Raw genomic sequence first — 19,896 nt, forward strand, 5'->3', positions numbered from 1 at the left:
GGCTCCTTCATCTGTAAACTGATGGTTACAGAATTGTTGGGAGGATTAAAAGCATTGCTAGATATAAAGTACTTTGAGCACTGCTTGGCCCCGAGCAAGGATAGGTACGTGTGACTTACTGCTATGATTGTTCTCGTTGGGGCCCTGGGGAGATGACGCTTTGTGCCTGGCACTCATCACCCACCACTCACCATTTCCTCGGCTCCCTGGGCACACTGCTGGACTGGATTTCCCGCCTCCCTTGCGGCCCTGGCCACTTGGCAGAGTTCTAACCCCAGAATGTGGGTGGAAGTGAAATCACCACATCCAGGTCTGACTCATAAAAACCTTCCCTGGGGGATGGATTTTCCATGTCTCTGATGCTCTGCCATTTCAGCGCAGATGAGTTTGGTGCCCCTGGAGGCCCAGTGCTGAAGATGGTGTAGCCACGAGAGGGAAGGGACCAGGAACTCTGACTAACCGCTTGGAGAAGAGCTGCCTGCCTCTACGCCCAATTCGGACTTTGGGTGAAGAATAAACTTCAGCGGTGCCAAGCCAGTGAGGTCTGGGGGCAGCTAGAGTTACCGTAGCCAGGCGCTGGGCTAGTGTGGACATTTATGGAGACTCAGACATCCTTCCCGAGGGGTTGAACCTGCTTGTGGTTGTTCAATTTCCTGTCTCCAAGTTTCTGATGTTATCTGGGTAACTGAACCAAAGGACGGCCAGTTCTCTGGCTGGGGACAAGAGCTTGTATGTCCAGCAAGCACTGGCCTGGGCTCTGGCAAGCTCCCCACAGACAGCTGCCTGAGCTGGCTGCCCACACTTTCTGGACAATGGGGCCGAATTTCTGCCCAGATGCCACGGGGAGCTACTCAGGTTCCCCAGGCAGTAGCCCATGTTCAAAGTATTCCATTTCAGTTCTCAGATCTTGGTCCTCCCCCGTCTTCCCCATGGCTTTCCCTTGAGTGGGAATTAGCAGAAGCGTTTGTACAGAAGCCTCTGAAGTGGGCAAAGTGAAACTTCCTCATTAAAACTCAAAATGTAACACCCTCCCCAACAAAGCCAGTGCTAGAAGGATGCTCACTGTGCTAAATTGTCTACTTGCTGACGGTGCCCCTGAGCTGGAGACACGTGTGTCCCAACAGTCCCAGAGGCATTTAGTAATTCCCCTTGTGGCAGAATCCCTCTCCCTTTGATGAAAATCTCCTCCAATGCTTTCTCTGTCTCTCTCTCCCCGCCCTTGTCATTTTTCTCCTGGCACGACTGTCATTTCTACCCACGTATTCAGGCCCCTCCAGAGATGCAGAAGGGTCAGGGCTTTTTTCTTTTTCTTTTTCTTTTTTTTAACATCTTTATTGGAGTATAATTGCTTTACAATGGTGTGTTAGTTTCTGCGTTATAACAAAGTGAATCAGCTATACGTATACATATGTTCCCATATCTCTTCCCTCTTGCGTCTCCCTCCCTCCCACCCTCCCTATCCCACCCCTCTAGGTGGTCACAAAGCACCGAGCTGATCTCCCTGTGCTATGCGGCTGCTTCCCACTAGCTATCTACCTTACGTTTGGTAGTGTATATATGTCCATGCCTCTCTCTCGCTTTGTCACACGTTACCCTTCCCCCTCCCCATATCCTCAAGTCCATTCTCTAGTAGGTCTGTGTCTTTATTCCTGTCTTACCCCTAGGTTCTTCATGACATTTTTTTTCTTAGGTTCCATATATATGTGTTAGCATACGGTATTTGTTTTTCTCTTTCTGACTTACTTCACTCTGTATGACAGGCTCCAGGTCCATCCACCTCACTACCTGAGCCATTAGAAAGAAATAAAGAAATGTGAAAACAAAATAGAGCACTTTCACAGAAAAACAAAAACCCAAGCTGCTATAGCCTTTGGCTTCTCAGTACACCAATTATAAAGGAAAATCCGGCTTTTGTGCAATGTCATGTTTCATAGTGAGCGTGGAGAGGCCAATCCAACAGCAGAACATTAGCAAGGGTCTAAAGTGGAGACACCTATGAGCCATATCCCTTGCCAAAGAGCCCTTCCTACGGTCCCTTGTGGTAAGCTCTACCTGCCTTATTTCTACTCTCAGACTGACAAGCTCCAAGCGATCAGAGGGGCAGTGGGTGCACTCGGGGGTCTGCACCTTGGAGTGGAGGCTTGGACTGTGACTTATTACCCTGGGGATCTCGGCCAAGCCACTTAGTCTCCTTAAGTCACAATTTCACATCTGTGGTGGAGGCTGAGAGTTGCCCATCCAAATCCCTCCTCCTCTGCTTCCACAGTAACTGGATTCTCCAGGGCACAGGATGCTCAGGTAGGCATTTTCAACCTTTCTTGTGTAGGCGTGGTCATGTGACTAAGTTTCCACCAATGGACTGTGAGAACTGACACAGGCTGGGGCTGGGACTTCTGACATTGGGTGTTCCTGCATTGTGCTCTCCTCCTCCGTCCTGTGGACTGAAACCCAGGTGTGCTGGTGAATCAGCTTTGACTGTGAAGATGATGAGAGTGCCCTAGAGGATGGCAGAGCCACCACGTGGCAGGAGCCTGGGCCCCTGAGTGACGAGGAGTAGTGGAGCTACCTTACAAACCTGGATGGCTCTATGGGGACTCTTGCATGAAGGAAACTGCTTGTTCTCTATGACTCTCTAGTGCTGGATCTCTTTTCCACAGTTGGTTAGTCTTTAACTGACAACATTCTTCATAGGCTTATGGTGTGGTAAGTTATATAAGGGTAAAGTACTCTACAGTTAGGTGTTCAATACATGTGAGCAAAGGGATGGGTCATTCCCTTGTTTAAATCCAAGAAATCTGAGAATCAGATTTACAAAACATAGAGCAGCTGCATAACTTGATTTCAGGGAACCCCCAGGCTCAGCCTGTTTGAGCATCTTTCCTCTGCTAGTTGGCCTTGGCTGAGAGTTCCCACCATCAGTCAGTTACCAGGAGATGACCAGGAAGGAAACAGGGATATCATATATAGCCTTCTATCTCTACCCAAAGAGCTAGTTAGCACACCTATCAGAATGAGTAGCTGTAGCATGGTGTGGTTGGTGAAGGGTATGGCTAATGGGCAGAAGACCAGGTTCACAGCCTAGCTGTACCTCTAACTCCTTTTGCAAACTTAAGTGGGCCACTGAACTGTCAGGAGCCTCAGCTTCCTGAAGCATCCATAAAATGCGGATGCTAATTCTGGCTCTGCCTATTTCCCAGGGCTACTATGGGGATCAAAAGACACAAGATGGTGAAAACACTGCATATGGCAGATGCCAGTGGGAGGAACATAACAGATCAAGTCCTATTTGCTGAATGTGGAACAGGTACGCTTGTCCCTTCCTTCCATGAGTATTTGCTGAGGACCTACTAAGTCCAGTGAGGGGAGATGTGTGCAGGGGAGACATGGTTCCTGTCCCCACAGAGCTTAGAGTCTGCTGGAAACCATACACAAGGAAATAGGCAATTACAATGCAGCATGATGAATTATTTGATAGAAGTACAAGCCACCATAAAAATATAGAAGAGGGGGCTCTTAACTCAGACTTCTGTGGTCCTGGAAGGCTTCCCAGAGGAAATGATATCTCCTTTAAGGTTGGAAGCAACAGAAAGAGTTAGCCAGGTGTCTTAGTTCAGGCCGCTATAACACAAATACCCAGACTGGGTGGCTTATAAACAACAGAAATTTATTTCTCAGAGTTCTGAAGGCTGGAAAGTCCAAGATCATGGTGCCAGCAGATTCAGCGTCTGATGAGATCCATTTCCTGGTTCATAGATGGCTGTCTTCTTGCTGTGTCCTCACAAGGGGAGGTGGAGCTCTCTGGGGGTCCCTTTTATAAGGGCACTAATCCCATCCATGAGGGCCCCACCCTCATGACCTAATCACCTCCCAAAGGCCCCACCTCCTAACACCATCACATTTGACAGTAGGTTTCAACATGTGAATTCTGTAGGGACACAAACATTCAGTCCATACCATCAGGCAAAGGGGGCTTTGGAGGTGGGAAGACTGTTCAAGGAAAATGAAACAAGGGTCACCTCTGAAAAGCAAGAAAGAGCCTGAAAGAGATTCTGAGTGGCTGGAGCCTGCAGTGAAAGGAAGGGAATAATGAGAGATTGGGCTGGAGGAGCTGGGAGGGTCAGGAGCAGAGTAGAGAGAACACACTTGGATAAAATACCAATGCCCACTTCCTGCCCCCAGGTGGTTTAAAAGCCCCCCAGGCGATTTGAATGTGCAGCCAATGTTGAAAGTACTGATTAGATCACGCAGGATCTTGTATGTCAAGCTCGGGAGCTGGAAGTCTAGCTTGAGAGCAGCAGGGAGTCTCTGAAGCTTTTATGGGAGGAAGGGACATGACCGGATTTTCCCTTTTACCCTAGCTGCTGGTTGGAGGAAGGAATGTGATGGAAAGACTGGGGTTAGAGACACTGGTTAAGAAGGCTGCCGAGGGGTGCAGGTGAGGCATGGAGCCAGAGGTGATAATGGGGATGGCAATAAGGGGACAAACCTGAGGCCTGAGTGACGATGGACTGGAAGGAAGTGGGGGAGAGGCAGGAAGACAAGGATGAGCCTCAGATTCCTGACGCGGGGGTCAGAATTCCTGAAAAGACTCCAGCTCCAGATACAGACTTACGAGTCAGCAGCGGAGAGCAAATAACTCCAGCCAGAGAATTGATGAGCTCTCCTGGGAAGAGGGGTGTGAAGAGAGAAGAAAAGAGGGCCTAGAACAGAGGTACAGAGGGCCGAGGGAAGAGCCGGTTGGAGAAGGAAGAGAAAAACCATAAGCACACACTGTTAAAAAAGTTAAGGATGTGACTGTTTTAAGAAGGGTGTGTTTAGACGCAGTTGTGCACCGGGTCGCCAAGATGTCGTTCTCCAACTACAAGCCATCGCACCTGGCGACCCTGCCCACTACCCTCGACCCAGCTGAATACAACATATTTCCGGAAACTCGGAAGGCACAAGCCGAGCGTTTGGCCATAAGATCCCGGCTTAAACGGGAGTACCCGCTTCAGTACATCGACCCCAGCCGTCATGGGGTCATCGAAGATCCTGCCTTGATTCGTTGGACCTATGCAAGATCAGCAAATATCTATGCCAGTTTCAGACCCACTCCCAAGACCTCACTTTTAGGAGCTCTGTTTGGAATTGGGCCCCTCCTCTTCTGGTATTATGTTTTCAAACCTGACAGAGATTGGAAAGAAAAACTTATCCAGGAAGGAAAATTGGATCAAACATTTAACATCTCATATTAAGTCTGGCAATGATGACTATATGTACTGTTGTTTAAATGAATCTATTAATCATTAAAAAGTTTTTCTTTCTTAATATTAAAAAAAAAAAGAAGGGTGTGTTCAAGAGTGTCCAGTTCTGCTGAGATGTCTCCACAGGTCACTGGTAACCTTGACAGTGAAGATGAATGGGACCTTGGGGTGGTGCTGAAGTGATGGTGAGAGGGGGCACCTCCTAACAGGGACAAGTATTTTTTATCTTCTTCACATTGTAACCAAAATGTGTTTATTCATTCATTCTATAAATACGTCATTTATTAAGCACCTAATGTGCTGGGCACTGTGTTCAGAGCTGCAGACAAGACAGCAGGTCCTTGAGGTCCTCACTGGCCAGGAGGAGACAGATACTCTCTCCCATTTCACAAGACCACGTGATGTAATTGCTATAATGGAGATGCACGTCAGGGGCTTTGGAACAAGCTGGACCAACTCTACCAGGGAGGGGGAAGGGGTGGCCAAGAAAGGTCCCAGAAAGCAAGGAAGTGGGATGAGGTTTGCCCTGGTGTGGTTGTCATGGGGGCTGTCCACTGCAGAGTGCAGAGTTCAGCCTGCAGTGGAAGAAGCACACTTCCAGACCTGCCCATGTTGCTGGGGCCACATGCCTGGCTTTGGCCACTGAGTGGTGAGCAGCGGTGTGCAGAGTCCAGAGTCCTCAGCTGCCAGCTCAAGACCCTCCAGTGGGCTCTCCTCCCTCTGACATGGCGAGCAGCAATATTTGAGACTGTGGCTGTTCCTAAGAACATGAGTAACTGCCCTCAAGACACACACCTCTTGATAGACAAGAAATGTAGAAGAGGAAAAACTATTTTCCCTCCACCTATCTTAGGTTCATTGGCTGGGGCCTTGTAAATTAGACCAACAAAGGACAGATTAACAAGAGAAAACCAAACAGAAGTTTATTCACCTGTGCATCGTGCATACACATGGGATTACCCAGTAATGAGTAATTCAAAGGGGTGGTAAGAATTTGGGCTTATATAGCTTTTTTTGTTTGTTTGTTTGTTTTTTTTGCGGTACGCGGGCCTCTCACTGTTGTGGCCTCTCCCGTTGCGGAGCACAGCTCCGGACGCGCAGGCTCAGCAGCCATGGCTCACGGGCCCAGCTGCTCCACGGCATGTGGGATCTTCCCGGACCGGGGCACGAACCCGTGTCCCCTGCATCGGCAGGCAGACTCTCAACCACCGTGCCACCAGGGAAGTCCAGGGCAAGTTTTAGCAAAGTTTGTAGATAGATTCCTCTGGTGCTGTCTCTGGGCTGATAAGGATCTAGAGTTGTCGCCAGTGATTAACTTCTGTCCTTCCTGGCACAGAGCAGAGGGAAATAATCTCTACAGATTTATTTCCTACATTTAGGCAAATAGGGGACGTTTTTCTTGTATTTGCTTCTTCTTACTGGCCTTCAGCTCAAAATAATCCTTATGCCAAAGTAGCATGTTTTGGAGTCGAATATTCTGCTACCCTGAAGCAAACTTTTGTTGTTTTACCATTTTTTGTGGTTACCACAGCATAACCTAGCCCAGTGGTTCTCAAAATGTGGTTCCTGGACCAGTAGTATCAGCTTCACCTGGGAACTTGTTAGAAATACAAATTCTCAGGCCCCACCCCGGACTTACTGAAGCTGAAACCCTGGGGTGGGGCTTAGCACTCTGAGTTTTAACAAGCCTTCCAGGGGATTCTAAAGCCTGGTCAAGCTTGAGAACTGCTGCCCTAGGCGGTGCCAACTGATACAGCTATCTGGAAGACACAGCAGGAGGAATTACAATTCATGGAGAAGGTCGTTTAAGTAAACTCGAAAAAAACCGAGTAAGAAGATGAATTAAATGGTGAGGCTCTTCATGTCATAGGAATGAATATTTAAGAAAAAATATAGTGTACCCACCTCCACAGACTGAGCCTTCCTATCAAAATGCTGAAAACGGGTCATGTGGACAGTCTCCTACTATGTCACATCACAGAAAATACTGTTGCAGAGGGGATACTCAGAATCCAATGTCATTGAAGCCACAACTAGGCTAACTAAGATAAACCCAGAAATGCACTTTCCATTTGTCTCCATGGCCTTGCTTAGAAAATGCTCCAGGATGCTTTGAATCTGAAAGGTACATAAAATCCAATTCTCTCTTCTGCAGGGTGAGTCATTAGAGCTGCAGCAAAGGCTATTTGGTAATGGGCAGTATTTAAATGAAGCAAAAAGTACAATTTCAAATGAATTGCTTTTTAAACTGTCAGATAAAAGGAATCCATTTGTGCATGTGAAATTATTCCAAGGTTCTATTAACAGAGAGCAGGTGAAAGATGTCAAAGAAACGTTCTATTAAAGAGCTGACTAAATGCTTAAGGACAGACACCTGAGGACTCCTCTGGCCTGTTTTGGATTCAGAAATGTCTGTTTTTGCTAGCCTTACATGAGCTCCATGGACAAAGTTTTAGGAAAATACTAAATCCTAGTAATAAGATGCCATTTTTTAAGCTTTGATAAGTTTTTTTTAATGGAAGTATAGTTGATTTATAACGTTGTATTTTTGTAGTGAGGTGAATAGACCTAGAGTCTGTCATACAGAGTGAAGTAAGTCAGAAAGAGAAAGACAAATACCATATGCTAACACATATATATGGAATTTAAGAATTAAAAAAATGTCATTAAGAACCTAGGGGTAAGACAGGAATAAAGACACAGACCTACTAGAGAATGGACTTGAGGATATGGGAAGGGGGAAGGGTAAGCTGTGACAAAGCGAGAGAGAGGCATGGACATATATACACTACCAAACGTAAAATAGATAGCTAGTGGGAAGTAGCCGCATAGCACAGGGAGATCAGCTCGGTGCTTTGTGACCGCCTGGAGGGGTGGGATAGGGAGGGTGGGAGGGAGGGAGATGCAAGAGGGAAGAGATATGGGAACACATGTATATGTATAACTGATTCACTTTGTTATAAAGCAGAAACTAACACACCATTGTAAAGCAATTATACTCCAATAAAGATGTAAAATAAAATAATGTTGTATTAGTTTCAGGTGTACAGCAAAGTATTCAGTTATACATATATGCATATATATAGATATATACACACATATCTATATATATAGATAGATAGATATTCTTTTTCAGATTCTTTTCCCTTACAGGTTATTACCATATATTGAGTATAGTTCCCTGTGCTATACAGTAGATCCTTGTTTGTTATCTATTTGATATATAGTGGTATACATATGTTTATCCCAAACTCCTAATTTATCCTCCCCCCCACCCCACTTTTCCCTTTAGTAACCATAATTTTGTTTTCTATGTCTCTGGGTCTAATTCTGTCTTGTAGATAAGTTCATTTGTATTATTTTTTTAGATTCCACAGATAAGTGATATCATAAAATATTTGTCTTTCTCTGCCTGGCTTTCTTCACTTAGTATGATAATCTCCAGGTCCATCTGTATTGCGGCAAATGGCATCATTTCATTTTTTATGGCTGAGTAATATTCCATTGTATAAATATACCACATCTTTTTTATACATTCATTTATCAGTGGGCATTTAGGTTGCTTCTGTGTCTTGGCTATTGTAAATGTGCTGCAATGAACATTGGGGTGCATGTATAATAAGATGCCATTTTGTTCATTAGAGATGCTTTAACCAATGTGACCCAAATGCTGTCTTACGGCGGGACAATAGTATATTATCGCTTTAACTTTTTCCTTTGGTGAAAATACAATGCCAAGCGCTCTTGGCTAGCTTTCCAAATGCCCATTTAACACTGTTCTGTGGTCTTTTATTTGTTATTGATAAATAGCAATCCTTGTACAGTCTGGTCAATAAGAAGAAAATTCTTCAAACATGTGAAAAGTGTCTTTTTTTGTCACCGGCAGGTATGCTTGGTAGAGGTCACCCATATACAGGGAGATCCTCGATGGTAAGGCTGCTCTAGAGACAAAACAGAATCCTGAGCTGTTCTACACAAGGGCAACCCCGGCCTTTTCCATTTCATTTCCTCTAGGGGTTTCTACTGCAATTAGTCTTGTGCTCATGCCTTCAGTATCCGTGGGACTACTGAAACAGGACTACTGAAAATAATTAGTGAATCTTCTCCTTCCCCTGGCCCTCCAGGTACCTCTCACCTGTGTCACTATGCCAGGCTAGCACAAGCAAAATTCTCCTTGCTTGGTCAGTCCAAGAGGAACTGTGAAGATGGTGCCCCACTAGAAGCATTGGGACAGATTTGAAAGGGCCATGCTTCTGACACTTGAATGTGCACACACATCTCCAGGGGGTCTTGTTAAAAATGCACATTCTGACTCAGTAGGTCTGGGCTGGAAACTTAGAGCCTGAATTTCTTGCAAGCTCCCAGGCAATGTTTATGCTGCTGTGGACCACATTTTGAGTAGCGATGGAATAACACACATTCCGCAAAAAACAGTGACTTTTAGAACTGACGCTATTAAACAGGCATTTATCTAAGGGTCTGGCTCCCCTTTGCTTTGGGGTTCCTTGAAAGCAGGAACTGGATCTTACACATTTTTTGGTTGTTTTGTTTTGTTTTGTTCTCTGGCTGGCACTTGGCATTAATCCCGCACTCAGTGGGTATTTATTTAATTAAACAGAGCTGGCCTTGTTCCAAAAAGGATTTTAAGTGGACTTAACCCCTGGCAGGCCCTAACTAGGGGCTTGATGAGTTGGCCAGGGAAGGAAATCATTCCCAGGGTAGCCACAAACCCTCTGGGCTGAGGCCCTTCCGCTAAAGGTCCCCACCACCCGCTTGCACCTGGATTTCAACTCAGCTGCTGCGCTTCTGAAATTCTCCCTCCTGCCCCATTTTTTAAAGTGGTTTACACTAGAGAGCCGATCAGAGAAAAGGAGGAAAAACAAAACAAAACAAAACCCAGAAACCCCGTGGGGCGCAGAACTCTCGGGTTTCTCTCTGCCGGGTCTCCAGCTTTGTGCAGGTCGGCGAAGCGCCCGCCGCCGGCTCCCCAGCCCGCCCCGAGAGCCCTGGAGGAACCGGCCCTGGGGGCGCGGGCGCTCGTCGGCTTGTTGCAAGCCTGTTTGTTAGCTCTGCTCGAGCAATTAATCTTCTCTTGCATCTCCCGCCCCGGGGGCGGGGGTCGTGGCGGTCTCGGGTCGCCTCGGGGGTCGTGCAGAGCCCGGGCTAGAGCGATCGCTCTACTGAAACCCTTGTTCCCAGAGTCCCTGCGGTGCCATAACCCGTTCCTCTCTGCAGAAGCCTCGGAGGGTTAGAGAAGGGCTTGTTTCGGCTCCATAGGGGCGGGGGGGGGGGGCGGGGAGAGAGAAAGGGAGAAGGAGGGTGATTGTGTGGGTCAGTGGTTGAGCCTCACGGGGGAAGGGAGGAGAGCCCGGGCGAGTGCGCCCTAGGGGAGGAGTACACGTGCTGGGGAGGCGGGGGGTGGGGGGGTGAGAGGCGGGCAGGAGGGGAGGAGAAGGGAGGCGAGAGCTGCGGGCGGGCGGGAGGCTCCACGGCCTCGCAGATGCAGGCGCCAGCAGCCGGAGAGAAAGTTCCCGGGGAGAGCTCGCCCTCGGAGGGCCGTCGTCGAGGCTGCTCGCGGCGAGGGTTGCAGGTCCCGCGCGTCCCGCCTGCCTCCCCGTCTGAGCGTACTGGGCCGCTGGGGCTTGGCTCGCCGGGAAGCAGGGAAACATCGCTGGCCGGCGGCTGCCGCCAAACTTGGAGGGGGAGGATGCTGCGAGTGCGAGCGGCGGCGCGGGGCACGGGGGCACACTGAGTGCTACCGGGGCTGCGGCCGGGCGAGGGCGCCGAGGCTGAGCGGGCAGGTAAGGGGCACCAGCGCCAGGGCTGCGCCAGCCCTGCGAGCCAGGGCCGCCAGCGCCACCGTGCCGGCGTCGCCTCCTCGCCACGGAGCCACGGTGAGCGGAGCGCGCACGCCGCGCGCGGGACTCTGAGCTCCGGCCGCGTCGCGCGCCTGCACCTCCTCTCCCCACCCTGGGCTTCCCCGCCGAGCTCGCCCGCGGGCCGTAAAGCTTTTTGGCCCGTAGCCTAGCCCCTCGCCTCTGAGCCTCGCGTCGCCCACTCCAGTCCACGCCGCTCCGCCACAGATAGCACTCCGGCCAGTGGGGCTCCCCATCCTCTGCCAGAGACGGCATCCAGGCGCTCCGGGATGGCGCTCCGCGGCCCCCCGCGGCCGCGCAAAGTTCGCAGGAGACGAGAGATGCTGAGGCAGCAAGTTGCCTTCGTGTGCGCGATTTTGGCCCTGGTGTGCTGTGCGTCTGGCCTCTTTGGCAGCTGGGGTAGGTACTGGTGCGGGCCTGCCCCGGGAGTTGGGGGGCTTGGGCTGGAAAGCCGCGGGGCAGCTCCGAGAGGTCTTCCTTTCCTTCCCAGTCAGGTTGGCCTCAAGGGTTCATCCAGTCCCTTCCACACCAGGCAGGTAGAGCGCACCCAGGAGGGCTGATATCGACTCTCTGAGCTGTGGTGCCTGTTCCCCTGAGCTGCGCGCGGTCCCTGGGGCCTCAGAACGCGGCTGCAGGTCTGTGTTACTAAGGCGAAAGCCTGAACCACTGGCCCCCTCGGCGCCAGAGTTCTGTCCCTGGGGTGCCCAGGGAGTGTGGACAGCGCAGCGGCGGGGTCCAGGTGTGGATTCTCTTGGACTGGGGCGGACGAGACTAAGTGGACCAATTTCCATTTTGCGGAGCGGAGAAGGTTGTTCTCCGCGTCCCTCGAAAACCCAGATTCTGAGGCTGGGAACTGAGTCTCAGCTCTCCCCTCGCCCCTGCCAAAGGGGCGCCCTGGGTGTCCTGACGTGTCTTCTCCAAACCCTAAAAATGTTGTGGGCAGTCTGTCCCCTCGGGAGGTTGCTGCTATGTTTCAGCATCGTTTCTCAACTCCTCTTAATCCCCACGGGACCGGCTTGTGCCTGGAACCACTAGCCACGGTCCTTCATCCAAGGAGAGACTGAGGGATTTGGGAGTTGCTTAGGATATACAAATTTAAGATGGAGAGAAAAAGAAACTTACAAAAAATATGTTTAGGGAAGGGAGTGGCGGATGTGCGCCTAGGCGGAAGCTTCAGAAGACATTCAGGTGGCTAACATTCCCATGTTTAGTTGGATGCTGTGGACCTCCTAGTATTGTTTTTTTAGTATTCTATTTTAATTTTTAATGTCCTCTAGAAACTTTATTTAAAAAATTTTTAATTGAAGTATAGTTGATTTATAATGTGTGAGTTTCAGCTGCACAGCAAAGTGATTCGGTTATACATACGTGTGTGTGTATATACATATGTATATATGCTTTTTTCCCCGATTACTGTCTAACATTTTAAAAAATGAAAGAAATGGCATGATTTAGCAACCTGGACATGGGGAATAAAGCAGATGGTACCTTCTTGAGCAGTTAGGGACAATTTAGAGAGGTTCATATTGATAAAAATCAGGTGGAACTTGACTTAACTCTTTAATACTGCCTTTCAAAACCCAAACTTTGTGATTTGAGGGTAAAAGGTCAAAAACTGGCCCTTCCCAACAGAAATCCAGAAAGGTTATTTGAACACCTTAGTACCTGGTGCTTTGCAGTTGGGCAAGTTGGTGTGTGTTCTCCCTCAGTCACACACAAGAAATAACAAAATACCTAGAGGCTCCTAGATGTCAGCATTATAGAAGAGGTATTATTATCCAGCTGAAGCAGTATGCACATCAGGAAAGGTAAATGAATACTTTGAAGATCTTAAAGTGAGAATCATTTTTATTTGCTGGATCAGGAAGGCCTTTAGGAGTTTAGCTGCGCTTGGTCATTGGCATCCATACCAGTGATCTCCCTTGTTACTCAGTATGGCCCTTGGACCAACAGAATCAGTGTCACCTGGGAGCTTGTTAGCGTAGAATCTTGGGTTGCGGGCCAGACCTACTGAATCAGAATCTGCATTTTAACAAGGTTCCCAGGTGATTTGTGTGCACATTCAAGGGTGAGAAGCCGCGGGCCAGACCCCATCAACTTTCTCCACCTGTTTGCTGACTTTATCCTTCAGGGCAGGAATGCCTGAGCATGTTTACTGGCTAAGAACTTCATGGTCACCTATCTAAACCCTTTGTTGCACCTGTGAAGGGCTGAGACTGGAGCAGTCTTGGCCAAGGTCAGATCACATGCTGACCAATCTGGGACTAGAAACAATGAACTAGATCTAGGAAGCAGATTACTGTAGGTGAGCAGGTGATACTGTGCTTCCAGTCATTGTATCACTCCTTACAGATGGCTCTAAATAATCAAACGGGGCTGTTGCTGATATAGCTAGATACAGGCATGTAAGGCCATTGTGAGAATGCAGGCGCCGTGTTGATCTAATGGTGTTTGTGACTTATTTTCCAATCCAGGGCACAAAACAGCTTCTGCTAGCAAACATGTTTTACCAGACACATGGAGAAGTAGAAGGCTGATGGCACCAGTGAATGGGACTCAGACAGCTAAGAACTGCACAGATCCAGGTAAGAGATAGATTCTTCCCCTAAGGCATTTGGCAGGGTCTGGAGATGGTGTGTATGTGGACAATTATAGCCAGAGCTGAGAAAAGGTGGTTTTGTGACCCTGAGTAGGAAAGGGTAGCTATAAGGTGTTGAAAGGTAACATACAGACGTTAATCAGTCGTGCTGCTAAGCAACTCCAGTACTTTCTTTATCCAACAGCTGAAAAGATCACATTTGAGAGTTTTAAATTCTCATTTTTTGTTCTCACAATGCTCCTAAAGGCTCAGTGTTCCGCCCCAGCTCCCGCAATTCTGTTTGCCTGGGTGTCTTCGTTTTCTTTCCCTTTTGCTCTCTGTGTCCATCTGATGGAGCTTCAGGGACACAAACCCTGCTGCTCTGGCAGAGGGCACTTTGGGATGACTCACCAGGGTCATACCACCCAGGGTCGCTGCGGGGGTGGGACACGCTGGGTTGCTGTGGCCCCTTCTCTGGAAGAGGAGTTCCAGCTAGCATTGCAGCCTGGTAGATGGGTTCTGCTCACCCTGGGAGGTGGTTCGATGGGCCTCTTCAGACTTCTCCAGGCGGTCAGAGGCTGTAGGGACCCAGTGATGACATTTCGTCTGTTCTCCTGCCAGAGGCAGGCTTTGCTTAAATGGGTGGAGATTTCTTCTCAGAACCTGTATGGGCCAGCGAATGGAAGCTGCCCGGGCCTCAGACAGGCCAGTCCTAGGTTTTAGCTCTGGCTCCCTAACTTGGGGGTCTTAGTGAGAAGGACTCAGTGGGATGATGCATTCAGAAGCTCTTTGGGAGCTATGAGGTTTTATTTTCTTATTTTTTTAAATTTAAGTATAGTTAATTTACAGTGTTGTGTTTCAAGTGTATAGCAGAGTGATTCAGTTATACATATATATCTATTCTTTTTCAGATTCTTTTCCATTATAGGTTATTACAAGATATTGAGTATAGTTCCCTGTGCTATACAGTACGTCCTTGTTGTTTACCTATTTTATGTACAGTAATGTGTGTATCTGTTAATCCCAGATTCCTAATTTACCCCCACCCCGCTATCCCCTTTGGTAACCGTAAGTTTGTTTTCTGTGTCTGTGAGTCTATTTCTGTTTTGTAAATAAGTTCATTTGTATCATTTTTTAAGATTCCACATGTAAGTGATACCACATGATATTTGTCTTTGACTTTCTTCAGTTAATATGACAATCTCTAGGTCCATCCATGTTGCTGCAAATGGCATTATTTGATTCTTTTTTATGGCTGAGTAATACTCCATTGTGTATATATACCACATCTTCTTTATCCATTTACCTGTTGGTAGACCTTTAGGCTGCTTCCATGTCTTGGCTATTGTAAATAGTGCTGCTATGAACATTGGGGTGCTTGTATCATTTCAATTTATGATTCTCTCCAGATAAATGCCCAGGAGTGGGATTACAGGATCATATGGTAGCTCTATTTTTAGTTTTTTAAGGAACCTCCATATTGTTCTCCATAGTGGCTGCACCAATTTACATTCCCACCAACAGTGTAGGAGGTGGGAATGTAAATTCCCTCCTAAAAATTCCTTTTTCTCCAGACCCTATGAGGTTTTACTGTAGATGGGTACTACTTGGCTTTTCCACCAAGTTGCCGGGCAAGTCCATCTTTTTAGGTGTCTGTTTTCTCACCTGTAATATGGGCAGAATAGTACTTGGCCTCCTATTCCAGGGTTGTTGGGAGAATCTGGTAAGGCTCTGTATGGGGCTGTGTGCAAAAGGAACTAGAAACCCAGGCCAAGGGACCAGGTTAGGATGGCAGTCTTCCCATGTCTTATTTTCATAGGCAGGTCTTATCTGCATTTTACAGGTCAGAAAACATCTAGGGAGGAGACACGAGTCACTCAAAGTCATGAACCTAACAAGTGGGGAAGCTGGCACTGGAACCTAGGCCTGTGGGTGTGAAATGTTTGGTTAGTTCCATGCACTGAAGAAGGCCAGGGCCTTCCCTCAGAGCCTGTTTTCTACACCATCAACTTCCCTTCCCTCAGGGTGCCGTCTGAGAAGTCCATTTGGGACACGGAGGTCTTGGTAAACCTCTAAACGGTTCAGCCTCTGCTTGATGGGGATGGGACTGGGTGAACTTGCAGAGAAGCAGCTGGGATTCCCATTAAACTCCCATCTATCTTGGTGACCCAGTGGACAGTGGTGCCCGTCCTGTCTTTTCACCTCCTCCAGCATATTTTTCCATCAGCCAGAAGTGGCCGGCGCATGTGCAGGACTAAGCCATGAACATGTGTAAGGCCAGGAACTATGGGTCCATCCTCTCTAGGCACTTGAGAGGCTAAAATGAGCACCATCCATGAAAGGAAGACTTAGCTACTCTGGGTAAAGAATCAGGGTGAGTGCATTTTTGACTGGTTTCTAGCTCATTGATGGCCTCATCATGGGCTGGCCGTGTCCTCCTCCTGTTGCTCCTGTCCCATCTAGTCCGGGCACATCGGCTTAGATGGGGCTCCATTCTTAGGATAGAGTCTCCTATGCCCCATTGTTGCCCTTGTCTCTTCAGGGTACTGTCTGATCAGAAATCATTCCACTAACTACGGAGCAGTCAGTCCTATTTGGCAGGAAGGACTGGTCTTGTCCCCCTTGTGGAGAGGGAAGCAGGGAAACCGCAAAATGTTTAACGGTTTCTGGGATGGGGTCCTGCACATAGGAGGGACTCAGTAAATAGTGGTCAAGTGATGGAATGAAAGGGCATTTTCGAATATTAAACACTTTAATTCTTAGTGTTTATGCAAAGATGAGGAACACGAGGCTCCGAAGTTTAGTGACTTCCCAAGATCTCTTGGCTGGCAGGAGCATCCCTTGGTCATCTGACTCTGGATCTCATGACCTCCCTGCTCCAGTGCACCTGCCCCCGCTGTCCTCCCAGCCCAGGCGGGACTGAAGCCTGACTCCCCTTCCAGCCTCCTTGTCCCTGGACCACGAGACTATCCAGTCTCCTTTCCGTTTCACAAGTGTGTAGCGCACACTTGCTGTTGTGTGTCCAGCCCTGCAGTGGGCACTTGGTGGGGAGTAGAAGCAAGCATAAGAGGTCGCCCTTGTCATCAAGCAGCTCACAATCGAGTAGAGAGGACAGAGTCCTGACACAGGAGGACTGCAGAGGTCCCCAGGCAGCAGCCCCACGGGGCTCGGAGGACAGTGAGTGACTCCGATGCAGTTCTTTGGAGTATTAGCGTCTAGATGAGGCAGGCCTCTGCTGCAGTGACAGAAAACCTCCCCAAATTGGGTTTAGTGAAAAAGGGAATTTATTGGCTTAGTCACTGAAAACGTGAGGTCAAAGGTGAAGTGTTGAGACTCAGTTTCTGTCTCTGGGCTCAGATGTCAGCCAGTGTGGGGACGTGGTGACCACAGCTCTGGCTTTATGTCCTCTCAGACCCAAAAATGCTGGGGGAGAGTGCTGGTGGCTGAGGCAGTTCTGTAGAAGCCCCGAGGTTCTGGTGGCGTGGCTTGGGCCACATGACTTCCCTAAGCCATTTGCTTGACCAGGGAAGTGTTGGGTCTGGACTGGCTTAGACGTGAGTCACAGGCTCTGCCTCTGGAGGGAGGGGACTGAAGCATCCTCCTCCAGCCCCGAACTCTGCCTGGGAGTCAGCTGGGGATGGGTAGTCTCAGGAGGTGGCCCTCAATGCTTTATAACCGTCCTGTTCTGGGGCTGCTGCTGTGACCAAGGTGGACCAGAGCTCCCTTCCCGTTAGAGTGTCAGGGAGGTGACAGGGTGGCAGCCAATGGCTGCCGTCTTTTCTACAGTTACAGGAGTCACCCATAAAGAACCCCAAGGTTCTTACCTCCCCTGAAGCTTCTGCTCTGCATCCCTCCCCACCAGCTAGAGGGCCCCCATCCTGATCTACCAGATGAGGTCTTTCAGGGATGTGGGAAGATGGGGCTTGAAGAATTTCCTGCAGTGTCAGCTCCCAGAGCTGAAGCATCGCCCACAGTAGGTGTTCAACAAACGTTAGTTCACGTTTCCATAAGAACCTCCAGGGAGGCACCATGTCTTATTTTCTGTCCCCTCTGAGTGCGCCTATTCGCCTGTCAGAGAAGTATTTAGCTTCGTTTCCTAAAAACACGAATGGGACCCTGCTCTAGTCATCCCTTAAGACTTGAGGTGGAAAGTGGGCTCTTTGCTCAGCCTGGGGTCATTTCTCCAGATCTTGGTGGTGTTTCCGTCTCATTATTTGTGCTTCAGTGTAAGTGTCCCCCTGACCGCATCACATTATCCTATGTTATTTCTATGACATGTATCTCCATCTAAAATAATTTACTTATTCATCATCTGTCTCCCCGTGAGGGCTACCTTGCTCACTGCTCTATGCCCAGAAGAGTGATTCTTAATCCTGGCCACACGTTCAAATCACTGAAGCACTTTTGAAATGCCCAGGACCCAACCCTGGAGTGTCTGATTGACTTCGTCTGGGGCTGGGGCCTGGAAATCAGTACTTGTTCAGAGCTCCCCAGCTGCTTCCAAGTTGAAGCCAGGGTTGATGCTTGCTGGGCTGGAGCCCTGCTGCTCAGCGTGGTTGGCCTCACCTGGGAGCTTGTTAGGAATGCAGAGTCTCAGGCCCCAGACCTACTGCAGAATCAGAATCTGCATCCTAATGAGATCCCCGGGATGGTTTCCATGCCCACCAAAGGCTGGGAAGCACTGGGCTAGAACACTGCCTGACACTTTGTAGGCTTTCAGTAAGTATTTGAATGTTGAATGCAGGCTAACACTTGGTTTAACATAGTGATTTTCCTGAAAACCAGTTTGGTTTCTTTTTTTAAATGTAGGGAAACTAAAAAAAAAAAAAAAAAAAAAAAAGACTTTTCCATACCCTTCAGTGGTCAAGATTGGAGTTTGGTTTTTGTTTTATTTTTCTATTTTTATCTTCCTCCAGAGGCAGTGGGTCCCTCCCTACAAAATGCATGGAATAGGAATGAGGGGCCGTGACTTTGAACCCCGTGGGAACTGTCTTAGTTCAGGCTGCCAGAACAAAAAATTACAGACCGGGTGGCCTAAACAGCAGACATTTATTTCTCACAGTTCTGGAGGCTGGGAAGCCCAAGATCAAGGTGTTGGCTAGTTCCATTCCTGGCTTGCAGATGGCTGCCTTCTTGCTGTGTGCCCACATGGTGGAGAGAGAACTGGAGCTCTGGTTTCTCTCCCTCTTCTTATAAGGGTGCTAATCCTGTCTTAGGGACTCCACCCTCATAACCTCAAATAAACCTAAAGACCCCACCTCCAAACACCATCACAGTAGGGGGTTAGGGCTTCAACATAGGAATTTCAGAGAGACACAAACCTTCAGTCCATATCGGGACCCAAAGGGTTTCCACACGTTTCTCGGTGGTGACACTTGGAGTGTTTGAAGACAGTTGAGGGTGGAACCAGTGATTCTCACCCCTAGCCCGCAGGTGAGAAGCACCTGGGAGGCTCTGAAAGATACAGATGGCTGAGCCTGGCTCTGACCTGTGAGGTCCGAACCAGTGATGGACACATTCTGTGGCTGACTTTTGGAGCTTCTGGGAACCGTGCTCTCCCCCGCCCCCGCCCCCAGTCTTCTAAGATGGGCCCCTTCTTGTGACTGTCACCTCCCACTGGCCTTTCCTGATCACCCCACCCAAAGTGGCCTTCTATGTCACTGGTTCTCTTGGTTTAGGTTTTAACAGGCACTAAACCTATGCATTGTTATATTGTTTGTTTGCCTCCCTCAACTAGGATATAAAAGGCGAACCTCGTTTGCTTTTTAAACCCATAGTAGTGCTTCAGTGTTTCCTTTTGTAAAATGAGGGTGGCAAGGGGGATGATAACTGCATTTATTTCATAGGGTTGTTAGAATTAAATGAGTTGATACCCATCAAGCACTTACACGCATACATGTTCACACATTCGCTCCCATTTTCATTATTATTTTTTTATCTGCTTAGCCCAGAGATGACACAGTGCCCATGTATTGTAGGTACAAGAAAACTATTTGTCAATTGAATTATATGAGGACAAGTAAACATCTTGACACACATTGTTTGTTTTCTATGAATACATTTTTTTTTTTTAACCTTTTTGGAGATTTGGGATGCTGGAGGATGGCATACCTTGCAGAACTTGCCTCTGAATAGAAAAACTGGTTCTTGTCTCTTGACGGTTAGGTGGTGGTTTACCTTTTGGCTTCCTAGCTGGGCT

At 48.4% G+C, this 19,896-nt stretch overlaps 2 protein-coding genes across 3 annotated transcripts in view; both read left to right on the top strand.

Moving 5' to 3' along the window:
• Window positions 1–4,844: 4,844 nt before the first annotated feature.
• Window positions 4,845–5,234, top strand: LOC307049802 (NADH dehydrogenase [ubiquinone] 1 beta subcomplex subunit 4-like; the record flags this gene model as incomplete). The annotated part of the gene is made up of 1 exon (XM_079699407.1): window positions 4,845–5,234. One exon carries the CDS (start codon window positions 4,845–4,847, stop codon window positions 5,232–5,234), a length of 390 nt encoding a protein of 129 aa, XP_079555533.1.
• A 6,154-nt stretch (window positions 5,235–11,388) lies between these two features.
• The window catches only part of SLC24A4 (solute carrier family 24 member 4), a gene marked incomplete at both ends in the record, with an annotated part of 178,662 nt that continues 170,154 nt past the window's right edge, over window positions 11,389–19,896 (top strand). For both annotated transcript variants that reach the window (XM_079698874.1, XM_079698875.1), the window contains 2 exons: window positions 11,389–11,518; window positions 13,594–13,704. In XM_079698874.1, coding sequence (XP_079555000.1) covers window positions 11,389–11,518; window positions 13,594–13,704 — 241 coding nt within the window. The remainder of the gene's footprint in view (window positions 11,519–13,593; window positions 13,705–19,896) is intronic.

Source organism: Hyperoodon ampullatus (genome assembly GCF_949752795.1).
Source record: "Hyperoodon ampullatus genome assembly, chromosome: 3".
In the NCBI taxonomy this organism is placed as follows: Eukaryota; Metazoa; Chordata; class Mammalia; order Artiodactyla; family Ziphiidae; genus Hyperoodon; species Hyperoodon ampullatus.